This window comes from Protobothrops mucrosquamatus, unplaced genomic scaffold, assembly GCF_001527695.2.
Source record: "Protobothrops mucrosquamatus isolate PMUCROS unplaced genomic scaffold, P.Mucros_1.0 scaffold54, whole genome shotgun sequence".
NCBI lineage: Eukaryota > Metazoa > Chordata > Lepidosauria > Squamata > Viperidae > Protobothrops > Protobothrops mucrosquamatus.
The window spans coordinates 282,637-302,965 of NW_015386435.1; the positions used below are offsets into that span (position 1 = coordinate 282,637).

At 38.7% G+C, this 20,329-nt stretch overlaps 1 protein-coding gene across 1 annotated transcript in view; it reads left to right on the forward strand.

The window, feature by feature from the left end:
* The first annotated feature begins 397 nt into the window (after window positions 1-397).
* Window positions 398-20,329, forward strand: part of SLC25A12 (solute carrier family 25 member 12) — a 54,164-nt gene continuing 34,232 nt past the window's right edge. The window contains exons 1-5 of the mRNA XM_015811864.1: window positions 398-429; window positions 3,196-3,249; window positions 8,271-8,413; window positions 12,615-12,730; window positions 17,771-17,910. Of these exons, the coding sequence (XP_015667350.1) occupies window positions 418-429; window positions 3,196-3,249; window positions 8,271-8,413; window positions 12,615-12,730; window positions 17,771-17,910 (465 nt within the window). The 5' untranslated portion in view covers window positions 398-417. The remainder of the gene's footprint in view (window positions 430-3,195; window positions 3,250-8,270; window positions 8,414-12,614; window positions 12,731-17,770; window positions 17,911-20,329) is intronic.

Sequence of the window (20,329 nt, forward strand, 5' to 3'; positions counted from 1 at the left end):
ACTGCATTCCCGACGCAATCGGACTTAACAACGCACTCGCCGGGGCCCAGGTGGCACTACGGGAGGCTAAGCGGCTTGCTAGCCTCGGCGGGCTTCTGCGTTTTGGGAACGCGGAGCAAACGTAGCGCAGAGGACGTTGGCTTTTCGCTCCCCGCCGGCCAACAAGTCAAAGCCTGCACGTGAGAACGCGGGAGCGTCCAGGACGCCGGCATTCTCGAACCAAGCCCGTTCCGGCCACGGGTCAGCCCGGGACAAGCTCGGAGCCCAAACTTAGCGGAGGCGCCTCCTTCGCAGAGGGTCGGCTGGGGTAGGCGGGCGGCGACGGCGGCGGCGGCGGCGCGCCCCGCTGCTTGACAGCGCCGTCGAGAGGCTCCTCCTCCTCCTCCTCCCTCCTCCATCCGCTTTCCCGAGCGCAGCATGGCGGTCAAGGTGACTCTCCTTCCCTTCTCCTTCTCTGCTTGTTGCTTAAGGAGCCGGCTGGCTTCTTTCCAGAACGGACGGGCAATGTTGTTCAGGGCCACCCTGCGCCTTTCGGGGAGGGGGCGCAGGAGGCTCCGTCCTGCCAGCCCCCTGAGTAGGCTTCGATCCTACCCCCCCCGGGGGGGGCCCACCGCGAGGGGCAGCGGGAACGGGAATGATTTTAGAGGGACGACGGCGGATTCTATCGAAACCCGGACATTAAAAAATGACCCTAAAGAGGGAGGGGGGGCTCTCGAAGAAAACTCCAGCCGGTGGGAGCCGAGGAAGGGGCAGCTATACGGCAGCCTTCCTCGACCGGTGTCTTCCGGGAATTTTGGTCAAAGTAGGCTCGTCCCCGAGGCTGGGAGTTGAAGTCTGGCATATATGGAGAGTCCCAAGTTGGGGAAGGTTATGGCAGAGGTCTGGTGGAGGGCACGTTGGATAAGCGTAAACTCCGGATGATTTGGGTTTGCTTTCCTCAACCTGGTTTCTCCAAATGCCAAATGTATCTAAGCTAAACGTAGTTGCTGCCTGGTTTTAGTAACACTGATGAATACAGTGTATATGTTGTTCCCGATTACTTAGCGACAAGTAATGAAGATCAAATCCGTCTGAAACCATTGAAGGTGGAATGTTTTTTCCCCTGCCGCTCCTGGATTCTCTGAGAACCTCAGAGAAGAATTTTGCCTTTTGGGGTTTTAATAGTTGACATTGGGATCACTTAAGTCAGCGGTTCTCAACCTATGGGTCGCAACCCCATTTGTGGTCGATCGACCATTTCACGGGGGTCGCCAAGCAAGGCTGTCCGCCATTTTTTTCCCCTTTTCCGGCGGGTGCCTTACCTCCCTTGGGCTGGGCCAGCTGGTGGTCGGCCTGCTCCGTCTCTGCCGCTTGCCAGCTACGCCTCGGCCGGCGCAGAGGGCGGAACCACACATGCGCGGCGCTCCCGGGCAGGGAAAGTCCTCGACTTACGACCGGTTGGGTAGTCCTTGACTTACGACCGGTTTAGTCCTCGACTTACGACCGGTTTAGTCCTCGACTTACGACCGGTTTAGTCCTTGACTTACGACCGGTTGGGGGTCGCGGCATTAAAAAGGTTGAGAACCACTGTCTTAAGTAGTTGTGGTTCATCTAGCTCAGTATCCAATCTCCCAAACTGGAAGAGATTCTTAGCAGAAATTTGGGGAGGCGCATACACCTGAGTTAGAATCCAGGTTCTTCTTGCACACAACACATTCTACACAGCCTCTGATTTGTGGGCATGGTGGGGTAGTGCTCTAATCTGATTTAGTGACCAGTGGAATACTGAAGTATGGATTATTTGGGGAAAAGTTAACAATTATATGTAATACACAGATGTAGCCTTTGGTCTGTAAAAGTAGAGCATTGTGCTCATTAAGCGATTAAGGTTTGGATAGTCTGTAAGAGAAACAAATCTGATTTTTCACAGCCTACATACATGCTAGCTATGTTACATTTCTTGGATGTGGAACCCAACAAACAATCATCTTATATTCCAATTTAATGTAGAAGAAGGTGAGAATTCAACTTAGAATATCTACCCCTATTTTTTCAAGAGTCCTAGTCTATGCTTTGATTGGTTTTCAGAGGGATGCCTAGATCATTAGATCATTCTTTGCCAATGTAGCTGGGAATTCTGGGACCTGTAGTTCAACACATGTTGGAGGACACTCACTTGATAAAGAGTAACGTAAGAGTAATGTAAGAACCACATGTAAGTGATTTTGAACAGAAAGGGGATTCTGAAAAAAGATTTAGTAGGATTGAAATAGTCACTAATTATAACAAATATGGATATTTTGATGCTCTCTTCTCCCCAATATTTGTAGGTGGACAGTGCAAGAGACTGTGTAAGATTATTTTGTAGATTTTTAGGTTATTCAGTTGGAGTCCATCTAGAAAAAATATCCATATACATAGTAACATAGTTATTCTCTTATTCATGCTGTATTGCAGAGGTTATATGATCTTGCTTCTTGGAACAGGAATGGGATTAATTTATTTGTAGATGCCTGCTTGTACTTTCTGGCACCCACAATATCATGTTTGAGTTTTACTCTGTTGTCGTTGCCTGAGAACACAGCTGCCCTTCTGTTTAGAACATTTTGATAATTTCACGTGAGACCATCATACCGCAGTCTTACTTTGTTCATAGAATTTTATATTGCAGGCCAGATGTTACTCTCAAATCTTTCTTGGTTTTTCACGGTTCTGTTGTATTTTTCTTTCTTCCACAAAAAAAATCCATTCAAGAGGGAAAGACAGAATAGTAATGCAATGTGGTTTGACTGGTAGCATCAAGAAGGCCATCAAGAAGCATCCTGTTAATTCTGTTATTTTTCTTTTTTTACACGGTCTGTTCTTTTCTTGGCAAGTCTGACAATCATATGAGCACCTCATTTGCTTTAAGTTAAATAAAACAAAACTGTATGTAAATACAGTATTGCAAACATTTTATCATTTAGATAAGAGACTTGCTACCTTTATCATGGATGGAGTCACTGAAGCAGTAGGCGTGAGCTTAAATGGACTCCAAAAAATGGTAGAGGACAGGAAGGCCTGGAGGAACGTTGTCCATGGGGTCACGATGGGTCGGTCACGACTTCGCAACTAACAACAACAACCTTTATCAAAGAGTACAATGAGAGGCTTTCCTCCTTGATTGTTGAGTAACTTGACCAGTGAACTTAATTTTTTTCGATATTGTCTTTATAGGTGCAGACAACCAAAAGAGCAGATCCAAATGAGCTGCGTAACATATTTTTGCAGGTGAGTAATATTTTCCTAAGAGAGCTGTGTGATAGCTCTGGATAACAGAAATGACAGAGATTTCTAGTAGTCCTTAAGCATTTTATAACTTTTCTTAGAATATAATCTGTTCCATCAGATGCATGGAATGTTTGATGTTTGCAGGTTTCTATATTTTTACCTTTTGTTATGTGCTGTTTTCTGGTGGCATGGCAGAAAATATATTTTCTGCAAAAGGATAATGCAGAAAGAGCTTTAATTAGATATTCTGCTCAATTTGATACTGGAAGTATCAATTAGATATCATTGGGATTAACTTCTTTTGGGAGCATCCAGCAAGAATATTTGTCTGTCTTTCCTGTCTAGACAGGACTGAGACAAAATGATCAGGAGGGTTTTTTCTAGAGCATTATGGGGACTGCAGACGTACGTCTTCTCTCTATCCCTGATCTGCAGTGGTAAAGTAAATACAGGGTCTAGCTTTTTACTAATTCACCTCCATGTGAATTAGTAACACCACAGAATTAACATGAGAAAAATATTACACTACATTTTAACACAGTTCTTTCTTTTATACCTGACTTGTCATGTCTGTAGAATGTCAAATCCATTTCTGTTCATTAATTATCTTTCTTGTCTTTTGCATTTAACCAAATTCAACATGTCCCCATTTATCTTTTTCTCTGTTTTCAAAGTCCACATGTTTACCCAGACCCTTTTTGGAATGTACCCTTTTCCGGTTTATTTGCAGACCATCGTTTCTCTCCCCCCCCCCCAGTGCTATTCTGTTTTGTTTCAGTTCATATTTTCCTGTTCTCTGGGTGCTTCAGTACTACCAGTGTTTTCATAATCCAGTCCTTCAAAAACAGCCTGAAACCAACTTGTGGTTATTTTCAAGGCCATTATATTTCTGTATGTAAAAATATGGAGAATAAATGATGAGAAAAGCAGCTGTGAAGCAGTGGAAAGCGAGAATGCCTTACAATAGGAGACAGCCTCTAGAGCTGTAGTGTATCAAGAGAAAAAACTAGATTTGTGGTTTATTAGTACTTCAACGGAGCTACTAATAAATAACTTCAGCTCCCATAGTTTATCAATACTGTAATATGATTAACTCTAGAGCTGGTTCCAAATGCATCTGGTTGGCCACTGTGAAATAGGACATTAACCTTGATAAACCTTTGGTCTAATTCAACAATGCTATCTTCATTTTGCAGGTCAGTAGATTTCTTTATTATTAGTAGCTCCTCTCAATTCTCCCTCTGCTTCACTCAGGGCAGATGTTTTCATTTTGGAAGTTTTAACCAAAACGTGTGCATTAAATGCACTTCTGTTCAACATACTTATTTTAGGCATTATTTTTATATTCGGCCACAAATTTCCATGGGACCATCTTGGAGAGTTTCAGAAAGTAGGGAAAGGAAGATTTCAGATACCATATCTTCCCTGATTGTAGTCGGTGGTACGTTAGCTGACTAATATTCTTGTTCTTTATTAGCCTTAACCATATTGTGTGATATTTTGCAAGCTGTAATCTTTGGAAATGAAACAGCCTGTATATATGTACGTTATTAATTATGTAGGGCCATTCAACTCTTTACAGTGACTCTGGGCAGTAGCCAATAAAAACACCAATAAAATACAATGCACCAATTCAGTAAGTAAACGTACATATTAATAAAGAAATGCATCAATTTAGTAAGTAAGTGTGCATATTAATAAATAAAATCTTGGTATGTGAGAAAATAACGAGAATCCAAACACTGAATATTTGATTATTTGTTAAATGAATTGTAATTAACTATGTATTCCATCATAAAACTGTGGATTTTCCCCCCATTTTGGATGGCATTGTTTGTTCCTTTTATAATTTATTAATATGCAGGCTTCAATGAGTAACAAAATGTCTCTGTTAACCCAGGAATTTTCTATAGCCGCTCTTCATCATACTGAGGAAGATCCTGTTTGAATGAAGTACAAACATCATACTGTATTTTACACAGAAATGGTTCCTTAAATGCTTTTGAGAACAAATGTAAGTCTAGAGGGCTAGAATAGAATAGAATAACAGAATTGGAAGGGATCTTGGGGATCTTCTAGTCCAACCCCCTGCTCAGGCAGGAAACTCTATACCATTTCAGCTAAATGGTTGTCCAATCTCTTCTTAAAAACATCTGGTGTTGGAGCATTCACAACTTCTGGAGGCAAGTTGTTCCACTGATCAATTGTTCTGTCAGAAAATTTCTTCTTAGTTTTAGGTTGGTTCTCTCCTTGATTAGTTTCCATCCTCAGGTGCTTTGGAGAATAGCTTTACTTCCTCTTCTTTGTGGCAACCCCAGCAACCATTCTTTATATGTTTTAGCCTCCAGTCCCCTGATCATCTTTGTTGCTCTTCTCTGAAGTCTTTCTAGAGTCTCAATATCTTTTTTTATATCGTGGTGACCACAATTGGATGCAGTATTCCAAGTGTGGTCTTACCAAGGCATTCTAAAGTGGTATTAACACTACACGTGATCTTGATTCTATCCTTCTGTTAATACAGCCTAGAACTGTGTTGGCTTTTTCAGCAGCTGCAGGACACTGCTGGCTCATATTTAAGTGATTGTCCACTAGGACTCCAAGATCCCTCTCACAGTTACTACTATTGAGCAAGGTACCACCTATACTATACCTGTGAATTTGGTTTTTCTTGCCTAAATGTAGAATCTTACTTTTTTCACCATTGAATTTCATTTTGTTAGATAGCGCCCTATCCTCAAGTCTGTCGAGATCCTTCTGTATCTTAAGCCTATCTTCTGCAGTGTTGGCTATTCCTGCCAGCTTGGTGTCATCTGTAAATATGATGAGTTCCTCATCTATCCCCTCATCCAAATCATTGATGAAGATGTTGAAGAGTAATAATAATAATAATAGTAAAGTTGGAAGGGACCTTGGAAGTCATCTAGTCCAACCCCCTGCTCAGGCAGGAAACCCTACACCATTTTGGACAAATGGCTGTCCAGTCTCTTCTTAAAAACCTCCAGTGTTGGAGCATTCACAGCTTCTGGAGGCAGGTTGTTTCACTGGTTAATTGTTCTAACTGTCAGGAAGTTTCTCCTTAGTTCTAGGTTGCTTCTCTCCTTGCTTAGTTTCCACCCGTTGCTTCTTGTCCTGCCTTCAGGCGCCTAAAACAGAGCCTTGGGGTCCCCACTGCATGCTTCCCTCCATGTAGATGCAGTTCCATTGAGGGCTATATGTTGAGTGAGGTTGGTCAGTGAGTTACAAATCCATCTGGTGGCGATGTTGTCTAACCCACATTTTATTTTATCTCATCTTATCTAATAATAGGTTGTGGTCTACTTTATCAAATGCCTTACTGAAGTCCAAGTAAAATATATCCACAGCATTCCTCTGATCCATTAATTTTGTCACCTGGTCAAAGAATGCAATAAGATTTGTCTGGCATGATCTGTTTTTGACAAACCCATGTTGGCTGTTAGTTCTGACTTTGTTTGCCTCTAGGTGTTCGCTGATCTGTTGCTTGATTATCTTTTCTAAGATCTTCTCAGGTATTGAGGTCAGGCTGATAGGTCTGTAGTTTCCTGGATCCATTTTCATTCCTTTTTTGAAGATGGGAACTACATCAGCTCTTTTCCAGTCCTCTGGTAGTTTTCCTGTGCTCTAGGATTTTTGCTATATAGTTTGCTTGCCTAGAAAGGGAATGAGCTTCATCTAAAAAAGAAAATGAAACAATTAGGGAGGCTTGAAGTGGGCAAATGAAAGTGCATGTCTGCCTCTATAAACCTGGCACATACAGTAGCTATATTACCTTTCTCTAACTGCTGGATAAAAAATAAGGAGGTCCTGGAACCTCTCTGGTCTGGCCTATTACAATTAAATCTTGGAACCTATGTTTATGTATCTCCAGTAAAGACATTTTTTTTCCTGGAAAGTTCCCAAATGATAACATCATGTAACAAAATGGACTCTGTGTGTGACATCAGTGGGTTGCATGCAAATCTGCAGGATTTTAGTATAGCTGATATGGCAGTGGTATGCGTGTTTATGTTTTTGAATATAACGTACAACTTTTTAAACTATCCTGTCAGCAATTTGTAGTAGACTATAAATAATCCAAATGCTTTGTGATTTGGGCCTCAGCAGCAGAATAAACAGTGTAAAAAATTTCACTTGGTTTATTTTCTTGGTTTATGTGACTTATTCTGTATAGTTTGGATTGCTAGACTTGTTATTTACATGGTTTTTTTTCCAGAACATAAATTTCCTTAGTATATTTATTTGTCCAGACACTTCAAGAATTCTATTTTCTAGCAGGAGTCTTCAGTTTGATGGGGAATGATTATTTCAACTTTTAGAAACAGCTTAAGAAAATGTGAACATTTGTTTGGTTTCTGTTCAGGCCAACAGATATGGTAAATTCCACTTCCTGCCAACATTATTTAGATTATATCAGTTTCTTTCAGAGATCCACAACAATATCTGAAAGAGGACAACTTTTGTGTATGCACCCATTCTCTTCCATGCAAACAAGAACTTGATAGGAAAGAATTTGATTTTGTGTGGAAGCCAATAAGTTATTTTAGTTGAAACTGGTTTGGCCCTGAAATTGAAGTATTTTTTTCATTCTTAATGTATGTGGTCCATTTTCTATGGTCCACCTCAGTTTTAATTTCTGTCCCTTATATGCAAAACAGTTTACAATACTGCATTTCAGAGTGCTAGATTGTACAGATTTGCTTTATTTTTGTTTTTTTTATGACATTCTTACTGTATCTTAATCCAACTGGAATCTGTAGTCTTTGATTTATTCAGACTTATTCTTTACCATCCTCCTGCAGTACACTAGACATCTTTTCTATCACTTCATCGCCTGGAGAAGAAAAGGGAAAGCTTGGTTTCTGATCATTGCAGCACTGATTTTTACCCAATAATTTTAAAAAGAGAGAGAGGTTAAAGCAGTTTGCATAACTTTAACGACAGCCCTGTGGTATTAACAATTCTGTTGCAGATGCTGACAAAATTCTACTTGCTTTTGTCTTTAGTATGCCACTGTTGAACAAAGTGGAGAACGTTACATGACACCTGAAGATTTTGTGCGGCGATACCTGGGACTGTACACCGAACCTCATTTTAATCCTAAAACGGTGGATTTATTGGCAGGAGTAGCAGATCAGACAAAAGATGGGTGAGCAATCTACCACTTGATTGTAACCTTTGATAGGCCATGATGTCATTTTAAATTGCAATCCAAAAATGAGAGCCATGTAAAGGTTATCACTTTCTTTTTAATTTTATGTTACAGCAGCTTCAGTTGGTTTAAGAAACTATTATTTAGTTTTCAAAACAGTCTTTTCAGCTATAATGGTTAAGGGGTTGAACTGGGACAGGAGAGACCAGGCGCTAGACCAGGCGTGTCCAACCTTTTGGCTTGCCTGGGCTACATTGAAGAAGAGGAATTGTCTTGGGCCACATATAACATATATAGTATAGTAGCTATTGATAAAAATCACATAGTAATATTAAAAGTTACAATCTAGTAGCTATCCAGGACTGCATGCAACCCACGGGCCGTGAGCTGGACATGCCTGTTCTAGACCAACCTCAGCCACAGAAGTTCCCTGGGTGACTTCATTCTAGTCTTTCTGTCCTAGACCAGCCTGTCTCACAGAATTGTTGGGGGAAAATATGGGAGAAGATAGGTATATACACAATACTTGAAGAGCCAGGTATCAATCAATCTAATAAATGAATAATGTAAAAAATGAAGATTAGGCCATTAAATGCTATGGTCTAAATCAGAGGTCAACAACTTTCTCAGTTGACAGACTGGAGGGAAAGGGAGGAGGAAGCATTTTACACGCATGTGCACGGGGCCACAAGCATGCGCGCAACACAAATGGGTGGGGCTAGCACCGGCGTCATACTCGCTAGCCCTGCCCCATTCTTGCTCAGCGCAGCACCCTATTTTCACATCCCGCTTTTGTGCGGTGGCGGCCCATTTTCATGCCCCATGGCACGGTGGTGGCCCATTTTCGTGCCCCAAGGTGTGGTGGCCCATTTTTGCACCCTGTGGCGTGTCAGCATCCCGTTTTCATGCCCCACAGCACGATGGCGTCCTGTTTTTGCAGCCCACGGTGTGGCGTCCTGTTTTCGCACCCATGGCTGTGGTGCTAGTGTGAGTGTGTGTGTGTGTGCACATGTGTGCACACTGACCAGCCTGTCCCACGGTCCGGTGGCCAGTAGGCCACGGCCCACTACCAGGACACAGCCCATAGGTTGGGGACCCCTGGTCTAAATTATGTTTACAGATAGCATCTTTGGATTGCTTCCTTAATAAATGAGAAACCATACTGTGTTTGTTGTTTCTGTGAGCAGACATATGAATATAGGAAAAAAATAGACTAAATAACAGTGTGATATACAGTAGTAGTCTCTAAGGGAGGGATCAACTACACAGTGTCAGCAGGTGTTGGGACAGTATATCACCCTTAAACAGTGCCCCTGAGTCTCCTCTCCAGTTAAGTTAAAAAGAATTTACATTACAATTTTTTTTTAAATGTCCAAATCTTAATAGACTATAAGACGACTGACATCTTAAGACATCTTATTGGATTTTGGTATTCTTTTACAAGCCTCAGAGTGAGATTACCAAAACCTTGCATATTTTAATAATACCATAACATTTCTGGGCATTAAAAAGATAATTTGACAAGCTAAGCTTCTGGAGTCTGAATCACAAATGTTACTATACATGGCAAGAAAACTGTTTGCCGAATCAGAGTTAATGCTTCTTTTAAGTATTTCTTGCCAACAATATTTTTATAGTTTAAATTGCTTGTGGAAACTAATTTACAGATTATCCATTCTCTTCAGACGTAACCTTTTAACTCACACAGTTTTAGAGCAGCTCAGCAGGCGTCCTTTTCTCATTTTGTTTTCTTTGGATCTCCAATTTTATTTTAGAGAAGGGCAGATGTTTCTGGTCAATATTCAAGAATTAAACACAGTGGGGTGCAAAGGCCACTAATGTCATTGGAGGACTGTGATAGAGAGGCAATTAAAGGTTACTTTCAAAAGTAAATGCAGCCTTTTTTGTGGGTGGCTGGCAGAATAAATATCTAAATTTCGTTTTTTGTCAAATTAAAAGCCTCTTAAATTCCTTAGGGTTATTTGGTGGGCAGATATAACCTTTGCTATTATTACAAAGTATTCTTTCTTTTATTGTTATTACAATATAGAATTTATTATTATTATTATTATTATTATTATTATTATTATTATTATTATTATTATTATTATTATTATTATTAATCATCGCACAGACAGCCAAATGTTCAGACTGGATTTGGCATTTTTGTCTACCTATCAAGTCCTTACCAAGGACCTGGGATAGGCAGATGTGGATGTTTGATGGCATTACAGATATCGTCGCAGGATGGAACAGTTCCTAGTAAGGCTGCCTTTTGCAATTGACTAATGGCGAATTTGTCAATGCCAATGGTGTTCAAATGGTGCTCCAGTTGTTTTGGGATTGCACCCAAGGCGCCTATTACTATTGGTACTATTATTATTATTATTATTATTATTATTATTATTATTATTATTATTATTATTATTATTATTATTATTATTATTCATTAAGCATAAGTAGCTATAAGTTGCCAAATAGGGGTGTTAATTTCTAACCATGCCAGAAATCAAGCCTTATATCATTGCAATAAAAGGACATGCTGGCTTTTCCTCTTAGATCTTGAATTAGATCTTCTTACTGGGGCTGTGAATGTTGCTGTAGAAGAGAAGTGCATTTTTGAGAGGCTGGAAGTTGCATTTCATCTTTTATTAGCATATTGGTAGTTACATCCCCAAAATAGTCATTGGTGATAGAACAAAAACTAAGTTTGATATGATCCTATTTAAATTTAATATGAAAAATTATGCATTTATTCATTTTTCTCCTGTGACATGAATATTACATTTTGGGAATAACTTTTGGAAGTCCCTGAAGGCTGTATCTGAGACTTCGGGTTGTCTCTAGGGCAGTGGTGGCGAACCTATGGCACACGTGCCAGAGGCGGCACTCAGAGCCCTCTCTGTGGGCACTTCTCTGAACTGCTGGTGGTGGGCTGCAGAGCCCCAGAGTGTGCCGGTCGAGGGGCCAGCAGGCTGTGGCTGCTGACGGACACTGTCGGCCCCCATGCGCTCACTGGCCTCTGTGTGCGGGGGCCGACGGTGTCAGGCAGCAGCTGCCCCGGCCCCTGCCTTGCCTTGCCTTGCCCTGAGATAATGGCACCCCCACTCTGCCTCGCCTCACCCCGCAGGACGAGCCTCCTAACCATCACCCCACCTGCCAGAGACTCCCTGGATCTCCCCCAACCTTGCCCGGCCCCCACAGGTGTCCCTCCCCATGAGCAACTTTGAGGTGACCATGCCCACCTTGGCCACACCCACCCAGTCGGCCATGACCACCACAGCCACGCCCACCCAGTGGGCCACGCCCACCTGGCACCCAGCAATAAATAAGTGGGTTTTGGGTTGCAGTTTGGGCACTCGGTCTCTAAAAGGTTCGCCATCACTGCTCTAGGGATTCGGGTTGGGAACTTCTGTTCTTTGTCACTTTTTTTATTTGATTTGTCTCTGGCTGTATTGCAAATGTAAAGGAGATCCCCGCCTTCTATAGGCTAGTAAAGTTCTCTGAACACCTGTACTTACTTCTCCTTTCTATTTTCTGTTTTATATAGCAAGTGGAGTGGCTGAGAACTGTGATATAGGGCAATTTGTATAAGGAATAACACTGCTGAGTTCATAGAAAGATGTGTGTTGTTTATTATATAGATTAAGATTAAAGAGCTAATTCAGAGTTGAAGGTAATTGAAGAAAACAAAAGGGAAAGTACAATGAATCCTGGAGACCTTAATATCTAAATTTCCAGGAGAAATATGCATCCAGACAAACACAAAATTCAAAACAAAATACTGGAGGACTAAAGACCCAAATAACCCCAGCTCAGATCAATCCACAACATAAATTTTAAAAGGATGGTAATTTGCATCTAGTTCCATATTTTTCAGTAAATGGTCATTTTTTATGATTTTCTAGCCTTTTCCCAGGTTGGGATTTGTTCCTTATCTGGTAAAAGCTGAGGGAAGGAAGATCAAAGTGAAAGTGGAATTTGCCTTGCCCCTTTTTAAAAGCATACCAGAAAGAGAGTTTTCCTGCTTCTGATTAATTGCTTAGAGTTTGAGTTTCCTAGGATTTGCTGCATTTTGCCCAGCATCTAGATTTGATTTGATTTGATTTGATTGTTTCATAACTGAACCTCTTGAAATATTTTCTACCCTATTTTTGCATCTCCTTCCGAACTAAAATATGTGATTTTTGATTCACAGGTTAATTTCTTTCCAAGAGTTCTTGGCATTTGAGTCAGTTTTATGCACACCAGATGCAATGTTCATTGTTGCTTTCCAGTTGTTTGACAAGAGTGGCAGTGGCGAAGTGACCTTTGGTAAGAGCTTATCTAGAGCTAAATATTATTTATGCCATGGGAAAAGAGAATATTTTGAGTTTTTATTTCAGAAATCTCAAAATAAACATTGTAGGACAAACTGCATATTTCTTTGTAGATTCAAGTGCTGGACCTATGTAAAGTCATTCTAAAACCATACAACATAATTGTCTAACTGCAGTGCATGAACATTCCTAAAATAACTGGTGAAAAGCTTGTCTTTGGACCAATCTAGCTTCAGGTTTTCCTTGAGTTTCCAGAATCACACTTGAAAGCCTCATTATCAACTCATTTTTTTTGCCAAAACATCAGCTGTTTGATGTGAGATCTTATTTACTGCCCCTGCTATGTAAAAGGTCCTAGAAATATATTCCCCAGCATTCCATTGTCATGACCTCAGTCATAGTACTGATGAGTCATGTGTAAGAAAAAAAGAATGTGTCTTTTTGTTGCTTTAAATTGGAAGAAAGGAAGGAAATATGCTTAAAAATAAGGCAAGAAGTAAGAGTGACCTGCATTTTCAAAACTTTGCAAGTTAGCGTGTCAAGTTTCCTTCTGGATATTTTGCTAGTATGGAGTTTCCTGACTTGTTTCTGTTTTGTTTACATTTTACACTTGTTCTCTTATGTATTCATTAATACCAAAATCAGCGCTCAGATCGCTTTGTTCCTGGCTAGTATTTTATGATGGTAAACATTGAATGTTAATGGCTTTGATAGGCCTACAATGTAATTAAATTAATGGCATTATCCAATGTTTTCTGTTAAAGGTACCACACTTTATGCTTGAGGATGTAAGTCACTTATTTTCTGTATTAATAGTCCTGTCTGAACATTTTATATGTGTGCAAAAAGAACCAGTCCCATTTACCCTGTCTAATTGGCATAACACAGCTGGGAATCACCAGGAATGGGAGGTCTATGTGTGTCTCTTCCTTTCCAGTTCTTTTTGCATACATTGCAACTTAATCATATTGTAGAGATCAAACTAAGTCCCTATGCATATAGAACAAAAATTGTGTTCACATGCTAGTACTAAGTAGATTGATTTGTGCACACGCTTGCTTTCCTAATTAAATATGCCAAATAGAAAAATTAGTTTAACAATGTATTTGATATGCTTTCTACTGATTTTTCCTGAAATTGTTGCCGTCTGCACGAGTTTCAGATTTCCCTTACTGAAGAGTTCCATACTAATTAGTTGCTCTGTTACAACAAAACAAGCCTTACCAAATTTTAAAATGGATTAAATGTACAGTTCCTAGAATCACAGGATTGGATTTAGGAGTTGTTGTCTCACCACATTAAAAGGCTATGAGGTTAGACGTCTGAGCGGTACATCTAAGAAAGTGGTTCTCAACATTGGCAACTTGAAGGTGTTTAGACTTCAATTACCAAAATTCCTCAACCAGCATGAAAGTTGAAGTCTACACATGTTCAAATGGCCAACATTGAGAAACTCTGATGTGAGATTCAGGAGTACTATAGTAGCTTTGGAATTACCATAGTAAAATAATTTCTTTTCTTTTCTAGGAATAGAATTTATATAAAACAGAGAAGTCTGACATTAAAAGAGAATAAGAGAGTTGTAATTTGGTTCGTTAAATATTAGAAACTACTAAAATACCAGGCATCCCTTAAATCTCTACTACATTTCTACTATTCTTGGTAACTTTGCAGAAAACAATGTAGTTTGAGTTGACTTCAAAACTAACTCACTTTGATTGAAAGCATTGTCAGTTCTGTAAAACGCAAGAATAATGAAGCGAATGCTATTCAGAATGTTGCAGTATTATCTAGGGCTGCCAGGATGAAAAGGCAACTTTGCTGGAGATAATTTGCTGGGAAAGTATTCATACTTCTATATTATATACCTTTATTGTTTGAAGACAATGAAATGGCGGGAGCATTGTAGAGTATATGCAGCAGTATGTGTTCCTTTTCCAAGTAGGCCCTCAGAAGCTTTAGTTTTGAATGTATATTTAGGAATGGGCTGCTTCAATCAAATAAACATGGTTTGTGGATTAAAAATAATCTGGCCAGGCTGATGAAGAATTTGAGATATTTCCCCCTTATTTGTTTCCCAATTCATGAAGTGACCTGTAAAAACAATGACAGGTTTCTTGTCATTCAGCTTATTTCTTTCTTGAGACAGGATTATAGTTGTAGTACATCTTACATTCCATTTTTTTCATTTTTCTATTATCGGACATTGGCAATCATGTTGACGGTCCTGTTTTTATTAGCAGCCTCACGAAAAAGTGCTGCTGAATTTTGTCCAAACCAGTACCTTAGATTTTGAAGCCATGATGTTCTTCTTCTGCCTGGACTTCATTTGCCTTCAATCTTTCCCTGGAGGATTAAGTGGAGTATGCCCTATTTTTCTGGGTGTTGCATTACATGTCTGAGATATTCTAACTTTCTTTTTTTTAATTGTTTTGATGATTTTCCTTGGCTTTCCCAGGCGGCTTACCAGCTCCTCATTTCTGATCTTGTCAACCCAGCTTATACGTAACAGCCGCCTGTAAATACACATTTTAAATGCTTCTAATCTCAAATGCTTCTAGTCTTTTTTCCTCACTGAAGAAAATACAAGTTGAGTCAAGCTCCAGTGTACTGTTTGGAAGCATAGAGTATCGCAAGACAACTTGAAATTATAATTCAAATTATGCTTTATAAAGTATGAAGAGAAAGTTCTGAGGAAATTGCAGTCAGTTGGACATAAAATTGCAAAGAACAAGAAGTATCTCCGAGCTAGCTAAAAAAAATAGAAGTTGTTTGTTACTATGGTGTTCAACACATCAATGGATATCTCTTTTTGATGCACTCCAGGATCCCTGTTTCTCCCCAACTTTTTTGTTTTATGATTGCGTGAACCACTATGCAGCCTTTTTATTCCTCGGCAAGTGAACCACTTCTGTATTTTTGCCAAAAAGGGCACGGCTGTATCCTGTTAATATGCATCAGGCTTAATTTGAACATATAGTTATGTTTATACTGTTTGCATTTTATTTTGATACAGTATATTTTTCAAATTTAATAAAATAAAGCAATTGCACATATCATCATCTGTCAACAGGGTGTGATGAAGTATATTCAGTAAAGGGGCTCCAATAGTTCTTAACATTTTCATAGTGATTTCCATTCTGATCCTGTTCTCATGATTCTGTGACTATTGTGGCCGTTTTGAACACAGTTCCATTGGGAACAGAAATAGATAGCTGTGATTTTAAGTAGGAATTTCAGATGTTTGTGCACATGAGTTGGTTTGGGCAGGTCACTTAGAGAATGAATAAACTTGCGAGTTAATCCTTTGAAAAGTTAAGTCTCAGAAGACCTGTAAGGTTTTATGAAGTTCAATGTATACAATGACTCCAGTTTCATTGGAGGACTCCAGGGTTTAATATTTTAAAAGATGGAGAAAAACCCTTAAAAGTGTAATGCTTAGAAGACCAAGTTGAGGTTTCTGTACTGTCACTTGTGTAGTTTTAGTAAAGCCACACTTGGAATACTGCATCTAGTTTTGGTCATCACGATGTAAAAAAGATGTTGAGACTCAAGAAAGAATACAGAGAAGAGCAACAAAGATGATTAGGGGTTCTGGAGGCTAAACATATAAAACATATAAGGAACAGTTGCTGGAATTGGGTATGTCTAGTTTAATGAAGAGAAGGACGAGGGGGGACATGATAGCAGTATTCCAATATCTCAGGGGCTGCCACAAAGAAGAGGGAGTCTAGCTATTCTCCAAAGCACCTGAAGGCAGGACAAGAAGCAATGGATGGAAACTAATCAAGGAGAGAAACAACCTAGAACTAAGGAGAAACTTCCTGACAGTTAGAACAATTAACCAGTGGAACAACCTGCCTCCAGAAGTCGTGAATACTCCAACACTGGAGGTTTTTAAGAAGAGACTGGACAGCTATTTGTCTGAAATGGTATAGGGTTTCCTGCCTGAGCAGGGGGTTGGACTAGATGACTTCCAAGGTCCCTTCCAATTTTATTATTATTATTAAGGATAAGTGTTGGTCCCTTTCACGAAGGGGTAAGAATCTTCCCTTATGAAAAACCTTAGATGATATAATGAAGCTCATTGAGCACATAACATCAATGGCAGCTTAATGTGAGATTATCATGGAAGTATATCAGAAATAAAATAGTTTCTAGCTCCTATACATCCTTTTTCAACACAAAACAACTGTATGTAGTCCATTCTCCGTTTACTGTATTTATAGAGACTAATCTCCCTAATCCCAAATCCATTCCCAGCAAGATGCTTTGATGGGCACTTTCAGGAAGAAAAAATATCTTGGATCAGACATAATTAAGATTTGACCTGAAGAGTGAGATCCCAACATACTTTCCAGAGCTGAAAAAATTTATTTAGCAAAAATTTATTTATTAAATTTATGTGCCACCCATCTCACTGTCCAAGGCAAAATAGGCCCAATAATGGGATACTTTAAATATTAGTATAATTTGATTCTTTGTATAGCATTCTGTCACAATCATTTTTAGAGCAATCATCTGAAATAGTTGATGTATTTTTCATACTGTTAATGACACAATTTGCCGTAAGTTTCTTATACGTATACATAATAGTGGCATTTGCACAAGCGTGAATATGATAATCAACTCTCAATCACAGCACGCATAGCCTGGAAAATATTGTGATATACAAAAATATGGGTGTTCATCGCTTTTCAATAAGGTCTTAATTTGACACGTTGGAGAATCAAGAAACACAACACTGATTTTATATCAGCATGCAAAGCACCAGGTATTTCTAATGAACAAAATAAATTGCTCCTTAATTAAAGTTGAACAAGGAAAAATCATGCTTCTCATGAATCTGCATAATATAAACATAGAAGTGGAATTTGGAAAGAATCTATATAAAGTTTGTTTTTGTGCTGCAAAAATAGCTTTCTAACCTATATGTTAAAAACAAACTCAACAGCTCTTGAAAAGTAATTTCATTTTTTGTTAAAGTAAAGCAGGACTGACATTTTACTTTCTAACATTTTTCTTCTTTTTAAAGAAAATGTAAAAGAAATATTTGGACAGACCATTATTCATCATCACATCCCTTTTAACTGGGATTGTGAATTCATTCGATTGCACTTTGGACATAATAGAAAGAAACATCTGACATACTCAGAATTCACTCAGTTTTTGCAGGTCAGTTACTTTTTATTCATTTTTCTCTGTAACATAATGTATGTTTGTTGAGCACATGTTTGCAAAATAGTAATAAAATGCATTGCTATTTCAGTTTTCAGTATTTTACATTTTAATGCAAATAGAAAACTTCCTTCATAGTGAATAAGCTATGAATTATCTTTTTTTATCAAGTGTGTGCAGTCTATCCATCTGTTCCTGTCTGTCTGCCTATCATATAGATAAATATAAATTTCAGCTAAACATTGTGAGTTGCTAACATTTTTCTTAGACACTAAAATGGATTTTGGACGATCACATTAATTTTGAAAAATATTTTTGAGACTGCTGGACTTGCAGATTTTCACTTGAGATGATTTTAAATGTTTTTATTACTTAATAGGTTGCCTTCTCTTGTTGGTATGCATGTGAAAGTTACATTAAAATGAACTGATCAGATTAGATTTGCATACAGGTTAAGTCTTGATTACAGCTACTCCTCACTTAACAACCATTTGTTCAGTAATTGTTAGGGCAGCACCAAATGAATGGTATTTAGGTCGGGTCCCCAAAATTACAGCCATTGTAGCTCCTCCCCTGCCATATGATGAAAATGTAGACACTTGATAGCCTACCTGCACTTGTGTCTATAGGGGCACTTCAACAACCCCAACCTGACTGTCTCCCCTGTGCCATGCCTTCCATTTTGGCCTCCCTGCAAAGTGGCACTTGACAGTTGTGGTACTGGCAGCTCTGGGACAGAAGTAGAGTCTTGGCCCTGGACCTCTTCTGCCCCGGTTCCCCACTTCTGCCGAGGAGAGCCACCTCGAGGTCTGCTCCATGGCCGGTCACCTCAGTGTCATAGTGCAAAGCCTCAGTTGTCCTCCTCCCACATGATGTGCTTTACGACCACATTGCTTAGCGACAGAAATTCTGTCTCAATTACTGTCATTAATTGAAGACTACCCATACCTGTTAATTTTATGAAATGATTCCTTTATTCAAATTCACACTATTCAAAGTGTTTTTCTATGGAAAAGAAGGTAATTGGTTCCAGCTTGATGGAAATAGGCAAAATGTATATGTTTATTGGTGAAATCCTGCATAACAGTAGAAGAGGATAAACCCATACCCAAGCGTACCGGCTATCTCTTGTATTCTGCTATAATTCTTCAAAGTGAGCCTCTTCTGTCTTGAGCTTTCCTCAAATGGAACCTTCCTTGTCTCCAATTTGGACACACAACAATTAGCATCTAAAACCCCAACGGCAACTGTGCATGTGCTAGCCTCGCATTAACTGAATTTTGCCCCCATGTAAATGTGACCTGTATAATGCACTCAATGGAGTATCACATTATTTGAATTCGCAAATAATTGTGACCTACTTACATTTTATCTGATCATCTATCTGTAAGATAAATGCTCTCCCTTGAGCTTTATTGCTACTATAGGTCTTGCAGTAAATCAGGTTGCATTACGTTAAAAGACTTGCTAATCAAAATACCATTGTAGCAATTTTTATTTTATTTTTTAAATATATTTTATTGATTTTACAATCGCAGTCCCTAGTGCATAGTGAACAGTGTGTTGTCTTGGTTCATATATTTAAAAACAATCAATAATAATTAACTAACAGTTATGATTAATTTTTATAATTCCATAATTAGTGAATTAGTATATTTCTTTGATCTTCCCTTCTTCCGATAATATTCTCCTTTATCAACCTTAAAACAGTATAATTCTTAATATTTTCAATGCATAAATGACTAAATATAGGCATTTTTAAATATTTGTACAAATAATAATTAAGTCCATATATGACATTTTTTCTAATCAACTTGTATTTTATTTATAAAAATCATCTTATTAGTTCATCATGCATCCTATTTTCATAATTCTTATTTAAACTTAATTTCCCCTTAATATTCAAACCATTTTTATCAGTCATAATTTTCTCAATGATTATCTAAATATCCAAGCTTTCCATTTATATACACCATCCCAATATTTTTATATTTCATGTGTTATAAGGATACTATACTATTTATCTATTTTATAACATCTACATGTAACATCTTTTTAAATCGGCTTATATTTCACGTATATTTGTATAAGTTATCTTGTTAAGTCACTATATATCCTATTTTCAAAAAATCTTGTTTAAGCTTAATTTTCCCTCAATATTTCAGTCATTCCTCAGTCCTAGTTCTCTTCAAATTAATTACCTTTATATTTCAAACTTTTCATTTACATATATCATCCCAATATTTTTACATTTCATATATTGTAAAAAATACTATACTACTTATATCTCTTATCCTTCTTACTATAGAGCCCCTTTATATCCAAAATTATCTGTTCTTTTAACCATATTCAAACAGGTGTTTGTTCATGTAGTATTCCTTCTGGTAAGGTGAATCAAATCTTTTGAAACTAACTC